Source organism: Gambusia affinis, linkage group LG04 (assembly GCF_019740435.1).
Source record: "Gambusia affinis linkage group LG04, SWU_Gaff_1.0, whole genome shotgun sequence".
Taxonomy (NCBI): Eukaryota; Metazoa; Chordata; class Actinopteri; order Cyprinodontiformes; family Poeciliidae; genus Gambusia; species Gambusia affinis.
Window position 1 is genome coordinate 22,819,798 of NC_057871.1, and position 25,002 is coordinate 22,844,799.

The window sequence follows — 25,002 nt, forward strand, 5'->3', positions numbered from 1 at the left end:
CTAATGGTCAGGAATTTAAACAAATTAAATACAAAACCACACATAATATGCATTCAAGGAACGTGGCTTAAATCATCAATGCAATTTAGTATTCATGGTTACTCAGTTTTACGCAAAGATAGAATAAATGGAAATGGAGGAGGATGTGCCACATTTATAAAAGAAAACGTAAAACTAGAACTTAATGCAGTTAAAATTTGGACAAATAATGGAAATATTAAAATAATAAATTATTATAATCCTTGTAAAAAAAAATATATATATATAGAAAAATCAAAAATTGAAACAATTCTAAAATGCTAGAGAGGGAAAGTAGTTTGGTGTGGGGATTTTAACACACATAGTACATTATGGAGAGAACAAGACGATTATAATGGAGGGGTTTTAGAAGAAGTAATTGAAGAAATAGAAATGGTAATATTAAATAATGGTGTAGGCACTTGGGTGGAAGAGGTAGAGAATCAGTTATTGATCTGACAATGGTATCGCAATCTTTGGCGGATAGTTGCAGCTGGAGGGTATTGAAAAAAGTACAATAGGAAGTGATCGTTATCCAATATTTGTTAAGGTAGAAATAGATGTAGAAGAAGAACAGGTAGAAATTGAGGGGAAATGGAGATTTGGGGATACGAATTGGGAAAAATATAAAATAATAAGTGGAGTTAAAATGGTAAATATAGATATAAATAAACCAATAAATGAATTAAATTTAGAAATTAGTAAAAGTATTGCTAATGCAGCAAAAACAGTCATTCCTGGAAGTAAAGATGTTAAAAAGAAGAAGACATTTCAGAGTGTTCAGTAGCAATTAAGCTAAGAAATAATTCTGTCTCCGATGAGACTTAACAGATTAAAAGGATCTTTAAAAAATAACAACCTTTAAGCAGGTATTAAACATACTTTTCACTGAGTCCACATTTCTTTGTTGGAAAGCCGTTTTATTGGAATAATATGATATTCTAACCTTCACTGATGTCTTTTTACTAGGTGTAAGCAGAAAAAAAAATCATTATAATTAATAGAAATAAAAGTCCTAAAACACCAATCTGTGTGCAATCAATCGATTGAATGTTTCACTTTATTAAGTGAATGAACTTTTCAATAAGACTCAAATTCATTGAATTAGTCTGTAAAGACAGTTTTGATAATGAGAAGACAAACAAATCAGATTTCTCACATGAAGAAAAGGCTTTATTCAGAATTGTGGACAATATCCATTGAAGAAAAAGTACCAAATCGTGTAAAGTGAACCAAAGTAAAAAAATAAGCTTATTTATAAATGTAGCTCTGCTATATACTAACAATAAGGAATCTTACATTCATTTAAAAAAGCTGCACATTGCTTTTATTTTTTAGCATAAACACAACTTTTTGCTTTGCAGGAATAAAACTGGTACAAAATAATAATAAAAACCACGACAATTACAAACCAAAGAACAGCTGGTAAAACTAAAGGTTAACATTGAAATCTGAACATCAATAGGAAGATAAAACAAAATGCAGCTCTGAAAGCCTCTAATTTATTATAAAAAACAAGATTTTCCATGTCTAATTCAACAGATGTGAATGATGGAAAATTAAAATGCATATCTATACATAAAACTATGAAGGTTCTGCTAGTGCGACTGCTTCTATTATTACATAACAAAATGAAACCCTATAGCTGTACTGGATATTTCTTTTTACAACAGAAAAGTGCAGTGATAGAAAACAAACTCAGGTCTGTACAAATCTTGTCTAAGCTCTCATTTCAGCGATAAAGCCTCAGTCTTACAGTAACGAGCATTTCCTGGACACACACAAGCTCTAAAATAAGAACACGGTAATTAAATGGACATTTACTCAACAAACACTGCATGATGGGGGGAAGTTGCTGCAACCTTATCAGCAGGGCGGGCCGCGTTTTTGTTGGTTACTGAAGCTCTTATCCTGTCCCGGATGTGTTTACATGGTTGGCAATTGCAATAATAAGAATAATAATAACAATAAAAGAGCAGGAAAGCTCAGCCATAAGCCAAGATGGAGGATTTGACATTAGTCATGAGTGATGAAAGCAACACATATCGCTCGTTTTGTTTGAAATCAGAGGCTGTGCGTGAGTTTCTGTCCCATTATAAGCATAATATTTCATTACAGTACATGAAGACAAATACCACAGAAGTACAGCCGGGTAAATAAGTATCAAATACTTCAGCATTTCTCCGTGTGAAGATGAATTTTGAATTGGCTATTTGCCACGACGTTCACACCGGACGTTGGTAGTAGCCAAACTTAGCCCAAATACAACAACATTGTAACCAATGTGTCAGAAAGTACGTGTAACATGTATAATGAGACATAGAATAAGGATGAAATGCATTAAAATTAATACACCGCAAAAAAAAAAAAAAAAAAAAAAAAAAAAAAAAAAAGGCTTGGATACTAAAGGAACTTGAAGAAATCTCGGTGTTTTGAAAGAATTCCTGCCCCCTAGTGGTGGTGGTGGATATCGACAGGTTCAGTCCTAATTGACTGAGCAACAGTCGATGAGCTGAAAGTGGACAAAGTTTAGAAATTTCAGAGGTCCATGAAAAAATGTGTAAATATTTGAAAATGTCCAAAAACATAAACGGAAGCATACAGACAGTCTAATTTTATTTAATACAAATGAATTTCTTCTTTTCTTAAATTGTGGATTATCTGTGCGCTGTTATGTTTAAGAAAACAGTGCTATATATTTAGTTTATATTTAGTTTTTCACTCTGTTCTGGAACAGTTCTTGTATTTTAATCCAAGGTGACGGTAATCATTTGGGGATAACTTGGATTGTTACCAACATCTGGTGTGAATTTCATGACCCCCATCACCGCATTAGAAGTATACTTTTTGATGTATTCAGTACCTTTTTCCCTACGGTACGCACAAAACAAACAACAAAAACTACTATTTATACAGGTAACATTTACATCAAATACAGTGCAAACTATCTGCTCACGTGTGTGTATTAACTTCTGTTGTCTGCGTTCTGAAATAAATATGTCTAAATCCATAAAACTCAGTTTTAAGTTGCCTTGGAGGCAGTACAGCTTATATTATAACTGTGATATGTTCCGGTTGAACTGACGAGCCACTTCTGTTTACTAACGCAGCATCGATGTAACTCAAACAACTCCTGAAGAAACATTTTTAAGGCTCACTTTAAAAAATAAAATAAAATAACCTGGATCATTTTACAGTATAAATCACATCACATACAATTTGTTCTGTTGTGAATGGCAGTAAAAACATCAGAAACTATCAAACCCTTTTTCTTTCTACATTATATTTTGGTGTCTTGTTCTTCTTTTTAAAATTGAAGTCGGTGTGCATAGTTAGATAAGATTTTCTGCTTTTTTTCCCCCCAATGGTATTTTTTATGGACCTTACAGAGTATTTAAACAGAACTGTCAAAAAGACGGATAAAAATTTCCTGAAACATTGGGTTTGCTTTAGTGGTCAGCAGGGGGCGCCGTTTAGTCACAAGAAGTTGTTTAAGTACATTAAAAATTCATCCTTTTGCAACGTTTGAGACCATTTTGGCTCTAAAATAGTTTTTCATTTTCATGGTGAAACTGAATACAGAATTGAGGAGATGAGATGGAGGGTTTTAGTTTTCACAATTCACAGTCTGATCACCCTTGACTCAAGTCTCAAAAACGTACAACGGCAAAAGTCCAAATCCTGATCCACATTGATTGATGGCTTCACTCAATGTATTGTTTTTTTTTGTTGTTTTTTTCCGGTTTTGTAGCGTTTCTGTTTAGTTTAGTTTAAATAAGAGATCACTCTTGCTGCTCTTCTACGGGTCAACAACGGCAGTTCGAAAGAATAATAACTTAAAAATCACTGAAATGTAGGCAACAGAAGGACACGTTTGTTTTTCTAGGTGATTTGAACCTTGACAGTCTTTGCCCTAACAGTCTGAAGGCGTGATTTTCTGCCCATGAGGCGGGGTATGGATGATGAAGCTCTTCATATTTGGGATTCTCCTGTGATCTGTCCACTCCGGGAACCCTACAGGGAAACAAGTCACATCATGAGGAGAGATTGAACAACGCTCACCAGATTTTAAAATCAGCTATTACAACCCAGTGGACATAATGTACTGCAAGGCAGAGAGATCCAAATAATAATAATAAGGGTTACCGAAGTCATAATCGTCGACGCTTGGCCACAGTGTTACTCACTAACTGATGTTGAATTTTTTTCAAAACATTCAAGACGAGAGTCTTTCCAAATGCAAGTTTCAAAGGCAAAAACTTTGGCAGAAGGAAAAAAAGACAGAGCATTTCAACATGTTACTGAAACTGTGATAATAACATAACATAATAACATGTTATTATGTTATGTTAATAACATAACATAATAACATGTTATGTTATTATGTTACGTTTGGCATAAAACTAATTAAATCGTGTTACTCATTTTGGTTTTTAAAGGCGGAGTAAATATTATGTAACCATGGTACTCAAGATTTCCATGCACGAGTGTCTTACACCGGCCAATGAAATGGAAGATTCTCCTAAAGTCTGATTGTTTCTTTGAAAAATGTAAAATGATGCGATGCTAAAAACAAACATCAACGATAGGTTAAATTATCTTTCTTTTTTGCTGAGGTTTGTTGTCTGAACTTGGACAAAACATTTGGAACAATAAATATTTTTTGACTACTAATTGGATCTTTAATGGCTGTCTGGTTTTAGTTGTTGATTATAAATTATACCTATGCAAAAACGTAGCTTTTGTTTTAAAATACCTTAAACAGAAACAGGTGAATAGCTTATTAAATACATGTGAGGCAGGAAACGGCACGTACTTGAGATTGACTGCTGGACGGATTGGTGCTGCTGAAGTCGGAGTACCTCTTCTTTTGCGGCGTGCAGACGCAGGAAAGGAGCTGGACGTACTCATCTCTCACCTGCAGGGGGCAGCAGAGCCACGGGGAAATATTCAAATCGCTGTGCGTCGTTCAATCCCATATTTACAGAATTTTTGAAGAGCTTCCTAAAACATTTCTTCTCTTTTTTTAAAAATAGCCGGTCTGGTTGGTGGTTTTTCTGTTTTGATGTTGAACTTATCCTTTTCCTCCCGACACTATTCGCTCCCACAGACATCTTCCAGATCCTTCCTACCTGTTTAGACAGCACGCAGTGCATGACGAAGACCAGGGCACCCTGCAGGCTGTTGAGGATGGTGAAGACGTATGCGACCGCCGTCGTGCCCTCGCTGAACAAGAAGGCTCCAAACGCCCACATCAGTCCCAGTATGCACATCTGGGCGATGGCGGTGACTGTGAAAGCTCTGCGGGACGAAACGACAAATCAGACAAAAATGCCACTACCAAGACGTTTAGCGTGTCTTTAGTGAAAACTTCGCATAACCTCTACGGTTCTCGCATGCAAAGTGTTGTGAAGTGAAAAAAAACATTTTTTTTTTTTAATTAGTAGAAACCACCTTTAGCTGCATTTCCAGGTGTTTTTGGTCTGATTAGGCTCAACCAGGCTGCATGGACAGTGTCCTTGAACAGAGTTATCTTTTTAAGTCTTGACCTCACTCTGTTAGATTTATGTTATGGGTCATTGTCGTGCTGGAAGGTGAACCTTTGTCTCAGTTCAAGATCAACTGCAGCCTAAACCAAACAGGAATAAAAAAAAAAAAAGAAAGTCACGAGATAAACCTGGATTTAAGGATCTGGTGAATATATTTGTTGCTTAATAGCTTCAGTTTGTAATTTCCTGTGATTTGAAAAGTCAATACCCCTTGAAGCTGTGTTCAGTCAGATTACACATAGACTGAGTCTATTGGCTCATTAGTTGATTTTAGAAGGAAATTAGTTCCATTGTTTTTCTTATTTTAGGGTTAAGATGTAAAAGGGAGACGCAACACTATTTGAAAAACTTCCTATTTCCTTCATTATCATGGTGTACTTTAAGTTGGGTTGTGAAATGTAATAGAAAAACACAAAACAACTTAAAAACAGAAGTTATAATTAAAGATGATTAAGGAAGCGTCGTAATTATAAATTACAAATTATAACGTAGCCATTTTTACAGGCCGTTCTTTAATTTCAGCTTCGTCAAATTGAAAAGCTGCTTCTCGCTACATTCACCAACTCAACCATCTGTTCATTTACCCGCCGACCCCCTTTTTACCCCCAATCTCACGCTTCACGGCCGCTTCGTCAAGCAGCTGCTTTTTGTGCAAGAAGGTGATTTCTTATTAATTTCTCAGACTAACCCTTGATCTACGAGCTTCTGCATCCAAGCAAGGAGATTTTCAGACTCCAATAAATTTTACAGTTGAACACTGTTTCTGAGAATGTGCGGTCGAAAAGGAGTAAAACAAAAAAAACAAAAAAACAAAGCTTATCAATGTAGGAAAACGGGATAGAAGTAGGAAAGCATCTTCCTTTTTTCTGACTCAAATCATTTTCCAAATCATTTTCCATTCATCATAAAGGCGCTCATGTATGAATGTCTGCAGAGACTAACTTTATTTTGTGCAGCTTGGAGAGGTCTGGGTTGAGGGTGGCGAACTTCTGGGCGAGCTTCCACACAGTGACGATGAAGAAAAAGACGTTCAGGGCGATGATGAAGCACACAGGGCCAAAGAAGCTCCAGATCAGGCCGTGCTCCAAGGACAGCCAGCAGCTTCAGTAGTGAGATGAAAGAAGAAGAAGAAAAAGGGGGGAAAAAAAGCTCACGTCACAGAAGCTGATTACAGAAAGTGTTTGAATTCCTCTGACGCAAATCGTGTGAGCAAATCCAAGCAAGACATGGCTTTCCTGGTCTCACTTTAAAGCAACGACTTCTTTTAAAAGCAATGACCCGTTTTAAAAAGCGCGGATGTTTACTCACTGGTCTTTAGTGCCGTAGCCCCCTGGTCTGATGATGGCGGACATGATAACAATCCCCAGAGGGACCCCGTAACCGGTGACGTACAAGTAGAGGGGCCGGATGGTGGCGTTGAACACCAGGACCACCATTCTGTAGAGCTGCACCCCTTCTAACAGCATCCAGCTCATTACACCCAAGAAGAAGAAATGGAGCATTGCGGCGACAAACTTGCAGCCGCCCTGGAAGGCAAAAATAACACGAAAAAGAAAGAATAAGAATCAAGCTAAATGTCTTGCTGTTTGTGTCTCTGTAAGGGGAAACAAAGCGAGGACGTATTATGTACTTTAGTGACATTTTATAGCACAATCACATCACATACAAATGCTACCTATATCAAACATGACTTAAAAGAAATTTGACTTTGCAATTTGAAGCCTTGAAATTGGGTCTCTGTCTCTTTAAGAAGCTTCTGCTCTTCTGCCTTCAGCACATCATTCTCAATGTGCCGTTTACATCCGTTTCCTGAATGGTTGCCATGGGAGACTCACATATTTCTCGAACATGCAGCAACTCTCCAAGTATGTTTTGGATGAGGGGATATCATTGCAACATGATATAAAATGCCAAAAAATGTATTTAACATAACAGCCCCCTTTAAGTAGTATCGTTTTGTCTACTAATCCTTACCTCTGGTCTAGTTCGAGAAATCCCGACCAAGAAGACGAGGTCCGCCATAAAGAGGCAGACGCAGAGGTGCAGGTGGATGGTGGTGCGCGTCCCCTGAATGGACCGGCAGAACTTGAACGTCAGGATGCTCAGCACCAGGCAAACGAGGGAGATGATCAGGCCGATCTGGGTCAACAGTTGGAGCTGAAAGCTGGTCTGCAAGAGAACACACGTCAGCTTACAATGACGCTCCCCTCAGAAATGATGAACACATGACTCGTATTGCATGAAGCTGGTTGTTTGAGCATTTTTACAAGACAGGATCTTAATGGGTCCTGTCTTGTAAAACTGCTTGAGACCCCATAAAGTTGAAACCATAAACACTTTGAGTGGTGAGTATGTCTGGAAAGGCATTATTTATCATCGGTCCATTTGCCAGTTTACCATTTTGGTTCAGATTCGTGTTTCGGTGTAGATCTCTGGGAGTTTTGTTTTTTTTATCATTTTATGTCCTGTTGGTTCCCTTTGTGTTCATTTCTAATCGGTCGCTTCCCTGAGTTCCTCTAGATTCTGCTGGTTAGTTTGACCCGGATGTGGTTCTAAAATCAATCATGACCTTTCCCGGAATTAAAAAAACTCTCTTTGAGCCCATTCCTGACATCGGTAGCTCTATTTCTTCAATAAAAACTTAATCTCAACATGTAACATGTGGCTCAAATTCCTCCGCCAAACATGACTAAACCGTCCCACCAATTTGCTTGCCAAATAAAGATTACACCAAGTTCATACATGTTTATATTGAACCTAATATAAATATTAGGTACACCCAAAAACATTGTTGCCTCTGCATAGCTCCCACATCTGGAAGAAAAAAAAAAGAGATGTGCTTTGTCCGGGTAAGTATTATCTGTGACTTACCTCCATGGGATAAAGGGCCATCAGCACAGCAAAGCTGCTCAGATGTTCACACGAACACACAGTGTGTGTGTCGTTGGACAGCCCCTGGGAGCAGCCATCTGGGGACCAGACTCCTCTCTCATCCCAGTACACGCAGATGTAGCTCACCTCTGGGGTCTGTTTTATGTCCTAATGTGCAAACCAAAATCAACAGTTAAATACAGAGGGCGTGGTATAGTTATACCTTCATTGGACTTCAGAAAAAGCTCTGAAAGTTGCCTGGTAATGACTTCACATATGGTGTTTTCTTGCAGACTCTCATTATGTTAAAAGCTGGAATTAGAGCCACCAGGAATGAGGATCTCTTTGGGTGTTTTCACACCTTATAGTCTGGTACACGTGGTTCAATTGGGGACCAAAGTTGCGAAATCTGTTACATTTTCAGATGGTGCAGTTCACTTTCACACTGCCCTGTGTCAAACGATCCAAACCCTGTGAAAGAGCTGTTCCCCCCCTTGCCTATGGTGGCGCTGCAACAAACAAACTGATGTAAACAACACAAAAACCTCTGAAAAAGTGGAACTTCCTTCTTCACAAAATGTAAACAAAAATAAACTGGCATGAGATTTTAGTGGTTGAAGGGTTTCTCTTTTGTCTTTGGACCATGTGACATTTCTCCCTCTAGAGCTAGACTACTGTGTTTGTTTTGGTTGTATTTACCCAGCATGCCCTGTGCTATTGTCCACTTCCTGCTTTTTTAGCAGTCTCCGGTCTGCTTGCATCCACATATGATAGGGAACAGCACCAGAGTTCACTTCAATTGAACCAAGAGTTGAAGTGAAGTGAACTGAAGGGTTTTTAGGTGAACCAGAGTTCGCTTTTTTAGTTCGCATCGGAGTTTGATTACGCATTCACACTTCCCCAAAATGAACCAAACTTTCCAGACAAACAAATCGGAGTTCTATTAAAGTGGACCAAAGAAAAAAACAAGTGTGACGTCGAACAGGTTGGACCTACCTTTAGAAGTCTGAAAGTAATGTTGACAGGTCTGTGCAGGTTCTGAGTCGATGGGTTGGAAACCACGACAGAGACGACTTTGGAGAAGATCTGGAAGGAAACGGCGTCTTTTTCCTTTTCTTTCAGGTCCTCGAAAGATCTGTTTACTGACCCCTCCAGGTTCTTGTAGCTCAGCAAGGCGGCCAGAGCAAAACCTGTTTGGGACACTCAGGGTTAGTTTATGTTTTTGAAGGTGAGCTGACCGGTTTATCAGAGTCAAACGTTCACCAGGATATGGGCCTTTGCCAGCTGCTGTTGTCCAGTCAGTGTTCAGATCAGCATGTTCACTGGTCAGATGGATTTGTCCGGTTGGGCGGGTAGCTCCTCTTCGAACTATAATGTTTGCCTCTGTTTTGACAAATATGACGCAATGTTATTGTCACTATTATGATGACTATAAACCATGAGCTCATGGGTTGAAACATACCCGTTTCTTTGGTCTCCATTTTGGTGTCGTTGGCTTTGAGCTGAGGACCAATCAGTAAAATCGACTTCTCCACAGCACTGAGCAGCCCACTCACACCTTCACTGTTGTCCACGTGTGCAGGGGACAGGATGGTGTCAGTCGCCGTCAGAAGTTTCTAACAGAGACGAAGGACAGAGACATTTTTTAAAACTGTTCTATTTCCAGGGGCATTGCAAGTTCTATTTCCTTTTTACATGTTGAGTCACATAAAAATAACTAGGTGAGGGTTTGATTTTACTTATTTATTATTGGAATATACATAAAGGAAGAATTCTGATTTTCAAGACTGATGCAATGAAATACATTAGAGTACGTAACTGCAATGGCAGAATTAAAAACAAATCAACACAAATAGAGAACTGTGTCATCAGCATAAGGACGGAATGGTATATAAAAAGGGGCATTGCAAGCCAGCTGGGTCATATAGGCACACATATTGGTAAAACTTTATTTAACAGGCTGTCCATAAGACTGACATGACGCTGCCATAAACATGACATAACACCTGTCATGAACATGAAGGAGTGTTTATGAAAGTCTATGACTGTTTCAGTAAATAATGACACTTTCAATGCACAGTTGCATTAAAAGCGCCAACGTTGTGCTATTTTGTAAATAATGACACTTTAATGCAAAGTTGGGACTTTAAATAGACTTCCAGTGCAACCTTTAGAGCAACTCTACATTAAAAGTGTCATTATTTACAGAATGACAACTTATGTTGTGTCATGTTTACGACAGTGTCATGTCAGTCTGATGCACACCCCGTCAGATAAAGTGTTCCTCAGATATTTTCTGGCTCCTCCTTCCTCTCCATAAATACAAATGTGGGAAGTTACATTTACTTGAGGAACGTCTTGGAAAAAAAGTTCCTCAACAACCCTTTTTTTTTTAGCTAAATAAGATGTTAAGACACTCCACGTGTTGCAAGTAACTTATTTGAATGAAGAAGAAACAAAAAACCCATCAAATACAGACAAAGCTACAATTATATATAATTTTCCAAAGAATAGAATCCTGTGGAAATGCAAAGTGTTTCATAGACATCTAAAAATGTGCTTTGCTAACATATTGTAAATTATTTGTAGTTTTTGAACTCTAGACATCTGCTCTTTTTCATCAAAAACCTTAAATGACAACTTCAGTAAGAGTGGAGAATGGCTGGAGATGACAGATTTCCTTGAAGCTAATTGTTTTAAAAAGCATAAATACATGTAACCAGTCCAAACACAGGACCCTGTGGGTCACCTTTGGACATGGTTAGAATAGAAAAATGACCATCCCCAATCTTAACATGGCTTCGTCTCTCAAGGAGGTAAATTTTAACCATAAACAACAGTTTTTGTTGTTGCTGTTTTAAAATTAATACGAGAATGTTAAACGTTGCTCTTGAAACGAAGCATTAATGCATAAATGCACATGCACTTGCCTGCACGTCTGCAAAAACATATAAAATCACATTTACAAAAAGCCACTCTCCACAGTTGATGAATTATGTAAAGCCCAAGCCGACTTGTTTCTCAAACTCATGCAGTTAATCCGCTTTGATTGAACGCTTGGTTTCCATTTGTGAGTCTTCTGAGGCTCATTTCATCTTGACGATTATTTCCCCCACCGCGCTGGCGTTTAGGAATTTTCTGTTTAATGAGCTTCTACTAGCACCAAAAGAAACAAACACTGAATCAGAAACCCGGCAGCGGAGTCGTGTCAACAGATCATTTGCATGCGGTTTTCAGAACGTATGGGAGTTTGAGTTTTGTGTTTTCCTGACCTCGAGCAGCGCGTCGCCATCAGCCTTTCCACCAGCAGAAAAGCTTGGGTCGGACAGAGCCAAGCAGCTGTTCCTCATCATGGACAGCATGTCCGCCAGCCCTTCAAAGGACTAGGAGACACAGACAAGAGGAATGAAAAGATCATTCGACTTCTCGTTGACTGCAATTTATTTCGGTCGGCTCGTTAGCGGAGAAAATTAGCGTGTGTTTGTGCACAAAACGGGAGGTTTAATAGTCGGTATGCTCTTTTTTTTTCACGTCATTCTCAACATTATAAGGGCTGAGGTAGAACCACGCTGATGATGTATCCAGACATACCTTCCCCGGATCGCTGTCGGCACTGAAGCTGTCACACTCGAGCTCTGCGAGAATAGAAAAAGTTCAACATTTACAGGACATTCGCAGCGTTTCCAATATCTGAATCCTGTCCTGACAACAGACGAGTAAAAATGAGACGATCCGAGGTAAGATTATCTACTACGGGAGGTAGATTAAGGATCATTTCAAGAAGTATCGACAATAAAACTGTGGCCGAGTGATAACAGGAAGAAACACAACGTGGCTTCCTTTTTCAGCTGTGAAGAACCGGTTCTGAACAGATCTGAAGATGGGAATCTAGTGACTTCTTCAGAAATAGTTACATGTGCAGATCGCGTCACAGATGTAACACACAAACAAAAAAAAATTACAAGAATAAACCAACAGCAGAATAATATTGAGTAAATATTAGAATAAGCTCATAGTATTTTGAGAACAGTCATAAAATCACGGCAGTAAAGTTGTAATATTATGACTGTATTCTTGTGTAATTTCTTAGTGTGACCCTGATACACTTTGCTACATAGATATGGTTTATAAGAAGCAATAAAACGCTGATTGAACGTTTGCACTCACTTGAGCATCTGGTTTTTTCCTGGCCGTAGTTGGTGTGTCCTGCGTCACATTTGCATCGATAACTCCCGTTAAGGTTTTCACAGACGCCTTTCTCTCCACAAATGTCTTTGTGCTCCCTGCATTCGTCTATATCTGTGGAAGAGATTGAAAGAGAGAGACGTTTAGTAATGATTTGCAATTTAGGGCAAATCTGAACCCACAGTACATTGAGCCAGTTGTTATGTTGCTGGCAGCACATTTAAAAAGATTGTTAAATAGAGCACTTAGTGAAATACTTTGCAATTAAAATGTTTATCCACAGATTGTTACTGGAAAATTGTGAAGAACGACTTTTTCTTTAAATTACTTCTTTCTGTTTAATCTCGAAAATCATTCATTTACTGCATGCAATTTCTTTATTTCTTACTCAGCAACAACAGCGTTCCCCAAGAGTTACCACAACAGGTTAACTTTAAAACGTTGGCTTTTCCTCAGCCTGGGAGCATTTCATTGATAACCAAGTCTAGTTGCCGTTATTTACAACAACAACAAAATCCTTAGTTTTTAAAAAAAACACACATTCCTCCTTCCTTCCTACAACTAGCATCAATTAAATTCACCAGTGCCCTCCAGGGTTTTGTTATTGCAACCTTACTTGGTCTGCTCTCGTGTGCTAATAGCTTTTAGAGGTTTTTCGTTCTGTTTAGCAAAGACGACTGAGCCTCTTAATTTTCATAAATCTTCTCAGCTTATGTTATCGTTACTACTACTCATCAAGTGGGTTTCTGTTGAATAAACCAAGTGACGTGATGTCTGAGCGCCTCTTAAGCGTAAAGTGTTTGTGTATGTACGGACTGGAATGTCTGTTATCATTTCATAATGAGTTGATAACAGCAGGAGGGAAGGAGGGAACTGGCGGACCTGCAGTTGGGGATGACTGCTCTGTATTTTTAGTTCTGGTTGGTGGAAGGGAAAAGTCGACAGGAGAAGAGAAGAAAAGTCTGGAAGGGCGAAGCTTTTTTTTTTTTTCTTTTCCGGTTTTTCCGCATTTCACTAGAACTGGAAAACTCTTGCATCATCTTTTGTTCTTTCTCCAGATTGTGTCAGAACACCTATCAACCAGAACTGAAAGGGAAGAGAAAATAACACTCACCTCTGCAGTCCGCAGTGTTGTTGCTGGCGTCTGCGCTAACGTAGCCGGCGTTACAGACGCATCTATAGCTCCCAATGACATTATTGCAGGTGCCATGAGGACCACAGGTTGTATTATTGTCCAGGCATTCGTTAATGTCTGACGGAAGAGAAAACGCAAACGCGGTTAAGAGCAACTTCTCAGATCCATTTTCAGCACAGTCGATACCACACTTACCAGTGCACTGTCCCTTCTCAATAATAAAGATGGGATTCCCTTTTGCATTGTGGAAACCAGCAGAACATTCACAGTAATAGCTCCCATTGGTGTTAATGCACTTTGCGTGGTCCCCACAGAAGTCAGGGTCATCACACTCGTTTACATCTGCAATTTTGAGAGATTGTGTTTGAGACGTATAGCAAGCGGGAAGCATGTCAAGGCAAACATTTCTGCTTCCTTATATCAGAACTCTGAATGAGGCCGCTGTTCCGTAAGTGACCCCAGTGTGACGTAAGTTTTGAAAAAAAAAAAGAAAAAAAAAAAACATTTTTACTCCGCAAAAGCAACACTTTGCCACCGTACCTCCATTTCTGAATGAGTCCTCTTGCCTCACTCATTGTGTCACAGAAAACAGAAGAAAGTGGTCTGTGAGAACTGTACCTTCGCATTTGCCGTCTTTGCTTTGGAAGCCATTGCTGCACCCAAACACGACTTTCTGCAGCGCGCACACAAACCCTGTGGAGACAAAGAGACATAATATTACTTTATATGTGAGATTTATTTATTATTATTATTATTACCTCGCACCTTTTGAGGGTACGCCGTTTATAAAGCACTTAATGCTGGGAAGCAATAAAGCTTCTGTTGACGGCCGTTCACGTTTATTGCTGATTAATCATTGAAACGTTTTTGCTGTTCTGGCACTTTTCTTACAGTAAAAATGTCCATAAATTTCTCTACAGTTGAATGGAAAACTGCCACTGGACTTTTTTGTTTTTTTGTGCTGACCCAGTAAGTGACATATTTTAGAAAGCAAAAGTGTTGCATACAAAATTAGATTGAAACTTAAACCTCCTGTAGGATGAAATAAACTCTCTTTCTCTTTCACTCAGAAAGTTCAGCTCTAATAGAGTAGAGACCCTCCCTGCAGACAATACCTCTCTCGGTGTCACCAGTTTGATGAAGCAAACATCTTTGTCCCCTTCTAACTGCAAGCACACATTTTCAGTGCTGAAACTACTCCAATTTAAAAAAAAAACAACACACTCTCAAAATGTCACAGCAGTTTATGTGAAGGCTTGTAAGCTTGTAAACTCTTGCAAACTAGTAAAAGCTTATTTATCAGGAAGTTCTTAGCTGTTTGTGGTCTGATTATCTTATCCTTTTAAACACTTCATAAAGGAGAAGAATTCAAGACAGAAACATAAAGAAAGATTAACTCTGTCTTCCTCTTCTTCCATAGGTCGATTTCTTTGGCTGGCTGCGTTGTTTTCAGAGGATTTATGGAAAGGTTATTCTCACATTACTGCGACCTACCACAGTCTTGAATGTAAATCTTTCTAAATGCTTGTAAAAATGCATAAACCTGAGACTGGAGATGTTTCAACATCGCACAGGTCTGCTCAGGAGGTTGGGAAGCTAAATGTTTTATGATGTTTCATTAAAGACGAGACGTAATGACAGTTATGCATCTCTGGCAGATGATGCAGTTGCATGAACTGTCTGAGCTCTTTATGGTTAGCACGTTTTTTTTGTTTACTTATCTTCCAAATGATGGATATGAGCTAAAAGAAAACTTACCAGTTTTTAAACTAAAACATCCGTCTTACTCATTCATTTTAAAAGAATGAATCAGATACATGTTCACCCGCATTATAGCAGTCAGCAGACATTTAAATCTGAATTTTGTGACACATTGACTGACTTTTAGAGCAAGTTGTTTTTGCTCTGAATAATTGTCAAGGAGCTTGACACAAATAGTTTTTATGTGCATGCAGTTTTGAATCAAATAAATTATGCATTTTATGAATGTGCGTTAAAAAAAACAAAAAACTAAGCAGAATTACATGCAGGTTACTGGTGGGTTAATGCAGATGTAAAAAAAATAATGAGTAAATGTTGAAAAAAATAAAATAAAAATAAAAAAGAAGGAGGATTTGTGGTTATAAATGTTGGTCCATTTAAGAATTGATAAAAGTTTGAAAATGTTAGAAGTCTCCTTCTACCTTTTGTTGTAGCAAAGCTGTAAGATAAGAAACAAAAACGTACTGTATCCTCGTCGGGTCAAAACAAAAGCACAGAGTGTGCTCTCAAACAGCATGGCCTAGCTGTGAACTGATAGAACCGATAAACTGATTAAATCCATGATTTCTGCGACGCTGGTTCTTATCTTAAGCCGGGTTCTGACAGCAAAGGTTTAAGCTGAATAGAGCCAGCAGAAACTGAAGATTTTCCCACCAAACGTCTCGCATAATAAATTCTCACTATATGCATGCTGGGAAAGAGGGAATGATGAAACATCGGGAGTTGTTACAATGACAAAGTAAGAAATGGGGTGAGAGAGCATGAGAAAGAAATGCTGAGGGACAAACACAAACAGAGCAAGCTGGTGGAAACCGTCTGTCACACAATACCATGACAGACTTGAGTAAATGATGAAGTTTGGTCTCTAATTTACCAGGAGAGCAGGAATTGTGGGTTATATCTGACCATGTCTGGTGATTATTTGTAGAGTAAAAAGTCATTGGAGTCCTGATTACAAGAAATAGAAGAATAGAAGAATCAATATATGAGTTTTATAGAACATGTCTGGTAACATGAAGTAGACTAAAAGCAATTTATTGTGTCAAAAAAAGTTTTTTTTAAAATCAGTCTGGAGAGGGTGAAGAAATCATTTTGATGCTTTCAGATTCCAACAAGTCACAGTGAGAGAAATAATCTGCAAATGGAGGAAACATTGAACCAGTGATGAACTCTCCCAGGCGTTGTGAAAAGAGCAGATCCACGACTCACCCAGGAGGTTAGGAAAGAACATCTACAGCTCTGCAGACCTCGCTTCCCTCATAGTTATTGAAAATGTTAAAGGCTCGACAACGAGAAAGAACGAGAGACTGGTTCAAAATGGTCTCCACAGGAAAGTCCAAAGCTGAAAATCATTGTTGATCAAAAGTAACGCGATGAGGAGAAAACTGTGCTAAAGGCAAACATGGCAGTAAAAACAACAAAGATACTGTTGAGAAGCTGCAGTCGTAGGTGTTTGATCCACAACAACAATAAGGAGTTTTGATAGAAACTTGGCAGCAGAGACGCTAACGTCAAATCCAATAGCCATTCTGTAGATGTGCAGCAAAGAAAAATAATTTCCTCATGTTGCAACATTTTCAACGACTTGATTAACAATTTTGTGAGAAGACATTTGTTGTGAATTGGCACTAAATAAGTAAAACTGCATTGAATTGAAACAGAGGATTGGAACATAAGGCTTTTCATGCTGTGGCCGAGAAGGACAGCTGCTTCAGTGACAGACTGCGGCATCCCAGTCGCACAAAGAAGCGTCACTGCAGATCCTTCCTCCCAGCCGCTGCAACAAACTCGATAATTTGTGTTTACAGCTCTGCTGTTGGTTGCAGTTTTTTGATTTCTTGAAAGCAGCATAAATATACATGTCATTGTAATTACTCTGGTTATCATTTTCTGATTTGCTTGGCGATCTGAAACACCGAGCACCATACACGAGCTGTTGCAAGATATAAACTTTTTCAGAAAGCGATTAAATTCATTGTTTTCGTCTGCCTTTGAAACCTGCAAACAGGAAGACGTTTCGCTAAAAATAAGCTTCCCTCTCACCCTTAATTAGCGCTGCCAAAAAAAAGAGAGAGAAAGAAAGCAGGAGGAACTTAGTAAAATCTAGAAGAGAAACTGAAGAAAAAAAAAGCCACAGACCAACTTGACCTTGAAGCACATAAAAACCTCAAGCTGACTTATCAGTCCTCAAGGAAGTGGAAACCATGCCATGTGTACAGAAATGCACAAACACAATGATTCTTGCTTTCAACTCATTTCCTTCCAATAAAGATTAGACTCGAGATTATTTCAAGCTGTAGAAGACACATCCAGTTTGTTACACTAAATGTATTGGACTGGGACTGTGGAGCAGACTGGAAAATTGGTCGCCACACAGTTTTTGACGAACGTGCCAGCAATGGGAACGGACGGCATTGCTAATTGGCAACACACCTGCATATAAGTGGGCCAAGCCACAATTAAACAAGTAAAGGAAAAAACAAAGACAGAAACAAGAATAATATTATTAATCTAATTTACAAACTCATCAACATAATGAAATAATCTGTAAAATAAAACTTGTAATACAAGATAACTCAAAAGTGACTTTAAAGATAAAACAAACAAAGCAATACTACAAAGAACCCTCCAATTGGTGGAACCCAGCAAGGTAATCAGTGACATCATTCAGACATTTAATCAGGAAACACTGGGCCGGCCGCTCCCATACTCCCGACCTGCTGCAGATCTACAAGGGACAATGGTAAGTAAAAAGGAACACAAATACCATGAATATACTTTGAAACAAAATAAACAAGTTCAACCAATAATCCAGAAGTAGTAGCTTTAAAGTTTAAACTAAACATATAAATAGATGGAAACTGCAACATAATGCTAACACAAACAAACCCGGGATAGTCAATGAAGCAAAGTTGCAAACTAATGTTTAAATTTAAGCATTATGACCAGTTACAGAAAGTAAACGAATCAAAAATAAGAATAAGGGACAAGTGGTGAACGAAAACTGAACCACTTTGTCACAATAACTATCAACCTCGCCCCATCTTCACTTGATGTTAATAATTAACCAGTCCTGGAAATTAATGCACATTTACTCGCATGCGTAGGCAGCAAACAAAACAAACAAACAAAAAACTTGACTTTTTTCTCCTCCGTATTTCTAGACAAACGTCGGCAGTGACACACCAAAAAGCGAACCGCCCCTCGAAACGGACTAACGCCGGTCACATTTTCATGACTCGGGAGTCCGTCTTTAAGCAGCTTAAAGACGGAGCTCCGGTTCGCATTCCAAGGTCCTTTCGCTGCGTTTCCCTCCTTTTGGCCACAATGAGCCTTCTGTTGCGGTGTGACAGCGCTGGGATCCCGTAATGTCAGCCAGAGGCAGACCAGACAGCGTTTCACTGAGCCAGAGTGAGAAAAATTGCGTCTGGGCTTGATTATGTGGTGAAGTGGTCTGCAGATGGGAACAAGGGCAGAATGTGTTCAGAGCTCGGATGCCAATTTAATGTCTTTCGGGGTTTTTGTTTTTATGATTTTATTCCCAGTATTTCCCATAACGTATCGCCTGGGTACAATCAAATGCATCTTGAATCTTAGCTGTAGGATTGTATGATTCTGGGGGTTTTTGGCTGAAAAAAGAAAAAAATTAAACATCACCCATTAGTTATTATTTCATGTGATACACTGTTTATAGTACCTTATTTACTTATACAAGTTTGCCTTACAGCTGTACCTTTTTCACAGCCTTCAATAAAAAATTACAAATACTAACTATGCATTTAAATATCTGTCGTTGAAGCTTGTGTACAAATACTGCAGAGGCAGTAGAGGTAAAGGTATTTGGTCCAACTGTGGCTTGCTTTTTGTAGTGTATAATTTATGACCTACCTCGGATGTGTTCACTGTTGGGTGTTTTTTTCCCAACAAGTGTTTTACGTATTATGTTGTCAGCTCACATTTTGCGGATTATCTCTCAAACTCTTCAGCTCAGGAAGAGGAGGAGTAAAGAATGTGCCTTTTTATCGTCTTCAGCAGGTCTGGAAAACGCACGGAGAAAAGTCGTGCAGTTTTCCGCTTAGCTGACTGGTATTCAATATGGCTTCCTGCTACAAGTCCAAACAATGCTAAACCCAGGTCCTTTTGGTTTCTTCATATTTATGCACAACTCTGTTCTGAAATTGACCTAGCAAAGTCTAAGTGAATTTAAAAGCCTTGATACCTGATTTGTCTTTTTTTTTTTTCTTACTATCATCATTCAGCTGGTTCATGATGACATTTGGTGCTCTGATGATGTTGCATAACACCATGGGAGGTGGATCCCATGACATCCTTTATCATGAAGTGTCATTCGGTAAATAATGACACTTTCAATGCAAAGTTGCTCTAAAAGTTGCATTAAAAGTGCCAACGTTGTGTTATTTTGTAAATAATGACACTTTAAGGCAAAGTTAGGGCTTTAAATAGTCTTTCAGTGCAATCTTTAGAGCAACTTTGCATTAAAAGTGTTAATATTTACCAAATGACATTTACACCATGTGAGGTGGATTCCATGACATCCTTTATCATGGGAATACTCCTCAACCCTTTGAGTTTTATGATCTCTTTGGTCTAATGTGTACAAATCCTGACCTGAACATTCAAAGACACATAAAGGCAATTACAAAGCCGGCCTTCCATCGCCTGAAGAACATTTCCGGGATTACAGGGCCTAACGTGGCAGCAAGCCGAAACACTGAGTTCATTTACATCACAGCTGTGATCCCACTTGTTTAAAGCTGCTTTTTATTCTTACTATCTGGAACATTAACCAACATCATTTATGTATTCGATTTTGAAGATGGCATATGACAAAATTAATGTTTTGGGTTTTTTTTTCATAGTTTCCAGGTGTAAAGCACTTTTAATTGTCTTGTTGCGGAAATGAGAGACACAAACTTGACTTTGATTGTAGTGTGTGAAAACGTTACAGCGTTCTTCAGCATTTAGGGAAAATTTTCATCCGGAATTCAAAGTCCTATAAAAATCATTTACTCCATTATATAGTGAATGTGGAAGTTTTGCAAATGGTGGTCATAAAGACGGCTATGTGACTCCTCTGCCTTGCATCTTCAACATTGTGTCGTGTAACTTTAGATCCGCGTTGAGCTCTAACAAAGCCTCCGCCTGTGTTCACTGTTACTCCAAAGCGGGGGCTTGTCTCATTTAACCTGGGAAGTGAGGCAAGTCGGACACTTAACAACCATTCCAAGATAAAAAAAACGATCTTTTCGAGGCTGAGATGAAGCTGCCGAGATGACCGCGCTGAAAAGAAGGCGGGACGTTTCTGAAGACATTTCAAAAGAGGCCGATTGTGCCTTAATTTATCGTAATAAATCATGTGGTGCCTCGGTGGAAATTGAAAACAAATATATATTTGGCCCTACATTCCTGGGTGTTATGCGTGTCTGAAAAAGTGTCGGCAGACGTCATCGAGATCTGATCCGTGCAGCACAGACGCACAAACCAATCTTGATGAGGAGATCTCTGTTGGAACGAAAGCGGACTAAGATAACGCCGGGTGATTCACGAACATGAGCTAGCATGCTATGGCTACCGAGTCTCCGGAAAACAGAAAACACAGCTGCCTGAAATCAGCGTTTCTCTCAAAACATTTTGTCAGGCTGAGTCTGAGATTTATCTGATAGTAGAAACATCAATCATGGCAAAAGAAAAACTCATATATTTCTCAAAACTTTGGATAACGTTGCTTGTATTGAAGAAGTCAAATCCATTGCCGAGATCAGACACAAACGTAAAACGGAAACTTCTTCTAAATTCAGTTTATTTATGCAATACAAGTTAACTATAAGCCATCTCAGCGGGATAAAGAGATAAAATGATCAACTATCCAACTGGTCTTCCTCGGTGGTTTTTAAATTGTGCAGAGTCAAAATATTTTCACACAGCACATGTACAAACGTATGAAAAAAATCGTCACATGGAAGAGTGATGTCATTTCAATCTCCTGACAGTTTCAATGCTGTCAGCAGGCAGACAAAAACAGCAATGAACATTTCACACAGAGTTCAGTGACAAGCAGCTCAAAAAGTTTCTGTTCTCTTTATGGTCTGAATTAAACCTCTGCAGAAAATAGCTGACTCCACGGTTACTTAAGACGGCCTTAAGTAACGTTAGCTTGTGATTTGTTTCTCAGAGTGCAGTTTTCACCAGCAGTAAAAGCAAAGAAAACAAGACTCGTATTGTGACTTTACGAGATGAAAGCAATTACAAGAACATATGAAGGCGGATTTATCACTGCCTGTCCTTTTTAACTGCTGGTGGTAAATCAGATTCACAATCTGTCATATTTCACAGGTGAGCGATTTCAAACGACGATCAGGATTGTAACGAATGGTAATGTAAAGTTTTCATCAAATATTTTAAGACTGGATTAAATTCTACATGAGATTCAGCATTTTTATAGCAATTTATTCCTAAAATTAGAAATAAACATATTATTTCACATGTGTATGAACTGGTTGGCGTACTCATAAAAGATGTGAGTGGAAATGAAAGAAGCGCCGCTGCATTGGGTGAAAAGGTGTACAAAATGGTGAAGGGGTGAACTGGGCATCAAATGATTGAGTCATCTAGGGCGACCTTTGTCCATTTTGTCTTCAGCTTCAACATGAAGCTTGTTTAGGGCAGCAAATGTTACATAATCTGTGGGAAAAGCAATGACTGCTTATAATTTTTTATGAATATCTATTTTAAAAATGTGTTGTGTATAAGAAGCCATCATTTTAATTTCTAAATTTTGCATTTTTCCCAATAACGTGGGTGGGTAAAGTTTCTACTATGGGATGTTGATATTTGTATTTAAAAAAAAATCCTCTAAAGTTTTTGTATTTGCGACAAATGTCTCTAAACTGTGAGTGTTAAAAATTAAGTTAATTCCTGTTTGGTCTCACGATCTTTACCTTCAAAACTGATTGTGATTCTGAAAAAGCACATAGTTTCCAACTTAATGACCCCCCCCAAAAAAAAGACATAAAAAATGATTACTGGTTCTTTTGAGTTTATTCTTTTGGGCATATTTAGTGAAATTTTTCCATCAAAATAATGAAAAAAATAAAAATAAAAATTCTATATTATTGCTTTTTGCCAAAGTTACTCAGATTCAGTGTGGAAAGTCCAGACAGCCAGCGGACCCCGGAGCCGCAGGCTGCGGACCCCTGCTCTACACATTTCAAAGGCAACTCTCTGAAACTCAAACTGAGCATCTAAAAGGCAGAAGAAAAGGGATTTGAGTGACTCTAAATGTGCTACGGTTGTTTATTCCCGACATGCTGATCTTAGAACTTCAGAAACTGATAATCTCTGGGGATTTTCTGCCTTTTCTTTCCTTGTTGATGTTCGAGGTCGGAGAGGAAAAGGAAAACTGGCTGAAGATGATAGAAAGGCAGCAGCAGCTTAAATAACCACTTATTACGACCAAGGTATGTAATAAAACAACAGCCGGTGCCACTTCCTTCAGCTAGGAGCAGAAATCTGAGACCATAATTTAAAGCGGCTCACCATAGTTGGACACTATGAGACGTTGCTGCAGTCTCGATTTCTGCAGCAACGTTGCCATGGTATGGTCAGAAATTATCTTTAACGAGATTGAGAAAATTGTAAAAAGGGAAGTCCCTTCAAAAGGTTTGCTGACGATTTCAATGCTCAGAGCTAGATTCTGTGTATTTTACTATTGAGTGCCAAGAAAATTACGAATGTTAATTGGAAGAATGCGAAGTCACCAACCGTAACTGAACAGAAACAGAGACTGTAAAAGGTGTGTGATGGGAAAAATGACTGCATCTTTACAGATGAAAGAGAATCTTTTCAACCTGAGATGGAACATGATTAAAGTACACTTCTGTCTTTAAAGTACATACGTTATAAAAAGCTCCAACAAAACATATATTCCAGCTATACTTTGGGCTAATTAGTACCACTTGTAATTTAGTTTTAAGCACCACAGACTATCTGAGTGCCAATGCTGATCAAATACATTGCTGTAAGATCGCTGTGCGCCTTTTGTATGGTGGATACACCGGGCCACAAAGCGCAGATCTTCTCAAAGTGTTTTTTTAATGGGATGATTTCATTGGAGAGCAAAGACTTCGACAGTCACCAGATTGTAACTTAGCAACTTTAAGAAAAAGTTGAAGATTCGGCCAACAAATCTGCACAAACACTGTAACTCTATCCTTTTAAAATAATATAATATCAGGTTCTTCTGAAGGCATGCTCTTCTAACTAACACACACTGTATGGTTTTTTATCTAAAGAGAGATAAACATGGAAAAACAACCAGCTAAACAGCCTTGGTTACATCTTATCTATGTGAGAATCACCTAAGATAAAAATCTTTCCACCAGTGATCAAAACGTTCAGCAGCGGTGGCTTGTTCAGCCACGATTTTCACAGCTTGAACCTCATCCACAACCACAACTCTTACTAAGCCTTAAAGATCCGCTTTGCCTGAAAAGCACATCTGACTGCAGAAGGTCATTTTGGCAACAACTTAGTGACAGTTCACAACTCAAAACCTTGGCTGAAAAGAGCTGGACGCAATTAAAACTGTGAGGCGTTGTTCTTGTCGAGTTCCATGAAGTCCCATTCATCCACTTTAAACTCTTATTTTAATTTAAAGAGTTGCTTTCTAATTGTGTGATTCTGTTTTTATAAGAAGGGTTTGCAAAGAAAAAGTAAAGGTACGTGACTGAAGTATTAGATCATTTTGTAAACTGTCTTTAGTTTTGGTTTCTCCATGCGCACAGATGGGGACATTCAGACACACAAACTTCATTGAAAGACTCACCCAAAATCAGCAGCGCCTTGCCAAGCCCCATGTCAGAGGCAATAAATAGATCCACACAGGAGATTTCTTTCAGATCTACACAAGATATCGATGAGCTTCAACTCAAACACAAACACTGGATCCTCTCACAAAAGCTTTCGGGTCGATTTGTAATCCCAGGGTCATGAAATCCAAAAACAGAGGAACTGAAGAAACATAAACCCACTCCTTTAAGAAGGGAATGACTAATACGACACTGAAACAGTGAACGGTCACCAGCTTTCTTTCTTACTGATTCAGACTTTCAGTCTGAGTACACTCCTCTCTCTCTCTATCGCTCTCTCTCTCTTTGTGATTCCCCACCCCTTCTCCCTCTCTCCCTCTCTCTCTCTCTCTAGTTTTTTCTGCCTCTCTTTTCCTCTCTTTCTCTAATCTCTGCGGACTTGTGTCCCTCAACAACACTCTCTCTCGATCTCTTCGTCTTTCACTCCAAATCCTCTCCTTGTGAACAAGTTTCTCACACTCGTCGTATCACGTTGCACACATACACACACACACACACACACGCACACACACACACCCACACACACACATGCTTTCACAATATCCTCTGCTGCTCCAGTGGCCTCTATTTCAGGAGCTATTCACAGCCCCCCAAC

The 25,002-nt window shown here is 38.8% G+C and overlaps 1 protein-coding gene across 1 annotated transcript; it reads right to left on the reverse strand.

Moving 5' to 3' along the window:
• Nucleotides 1-1,178: 1,178 nt before the first annotated feature.
• LOC122829724 (adhesion G protein-coupled receptor E1) lies at nucleotides 1,179-24,684 on the reverse strand. The gene is made up of 17 exons (XM_044114494.1): nucleotides 24,365-24,684; nucleotides 14,377-14,451; nucleotides 13,954-14,100; nucleotides 13,738-13,875; nucleotides 12,606-12,737; nucleotides 12,030-12,073; nucleotides 11,711-11,821; nucleotides 9,901-10,054; nucleotides 9,702-9,821; nucleotides 9,435-9,628; nucleotides 8,439-8,606; nucleotides 7,542-7,736; nucleotides 6,876-7,093; nucleotides 6,510-6,668; nucleotides 5,151-5,319; nucleotides 4,835-4,936; nucleotides 1,179-4,032 (listed from the first exon to the last, which is right to left on the reverse strand). Exons 1-17 carry the CDS (start codon nucleotides 24,393-24,395, stop codon nucleotides 3,991-3,993), a joined length of 2,199 nt encoding a protein of 732 aa, XP_043970429.1. The 5' UTR covers nucleotides 24,396-24,684; the 3' UTR covers nucleotides 1,179-3,990.
• Between the last annotated feature and the right edge of the window lie 318 nt (nucleotides 24,685-25,002).

Coding starts and splice junctions, on each gene's coding strand:
- LOC122829724 (XM_044114494.1), bottom strand. CDS start 24,395: ATGGGGCTTGGCAAGGCGCTGCTGATTTTGG. Junction 12,074..12,605: donor GGAAAAAACCAGATGCTCAA/GTGAGTGCAAAC, acceptor CTATTCTCGCAG/AGCTCGAGTGTGACAGCTTC. Junction 4,033..4,834: donor CGTCCAGCAGTCAATCTCAA/GTACGTGCCGTT, acceptor GTTTCCCTGTAG/GGTTCCCGGAGTGGACAGAT.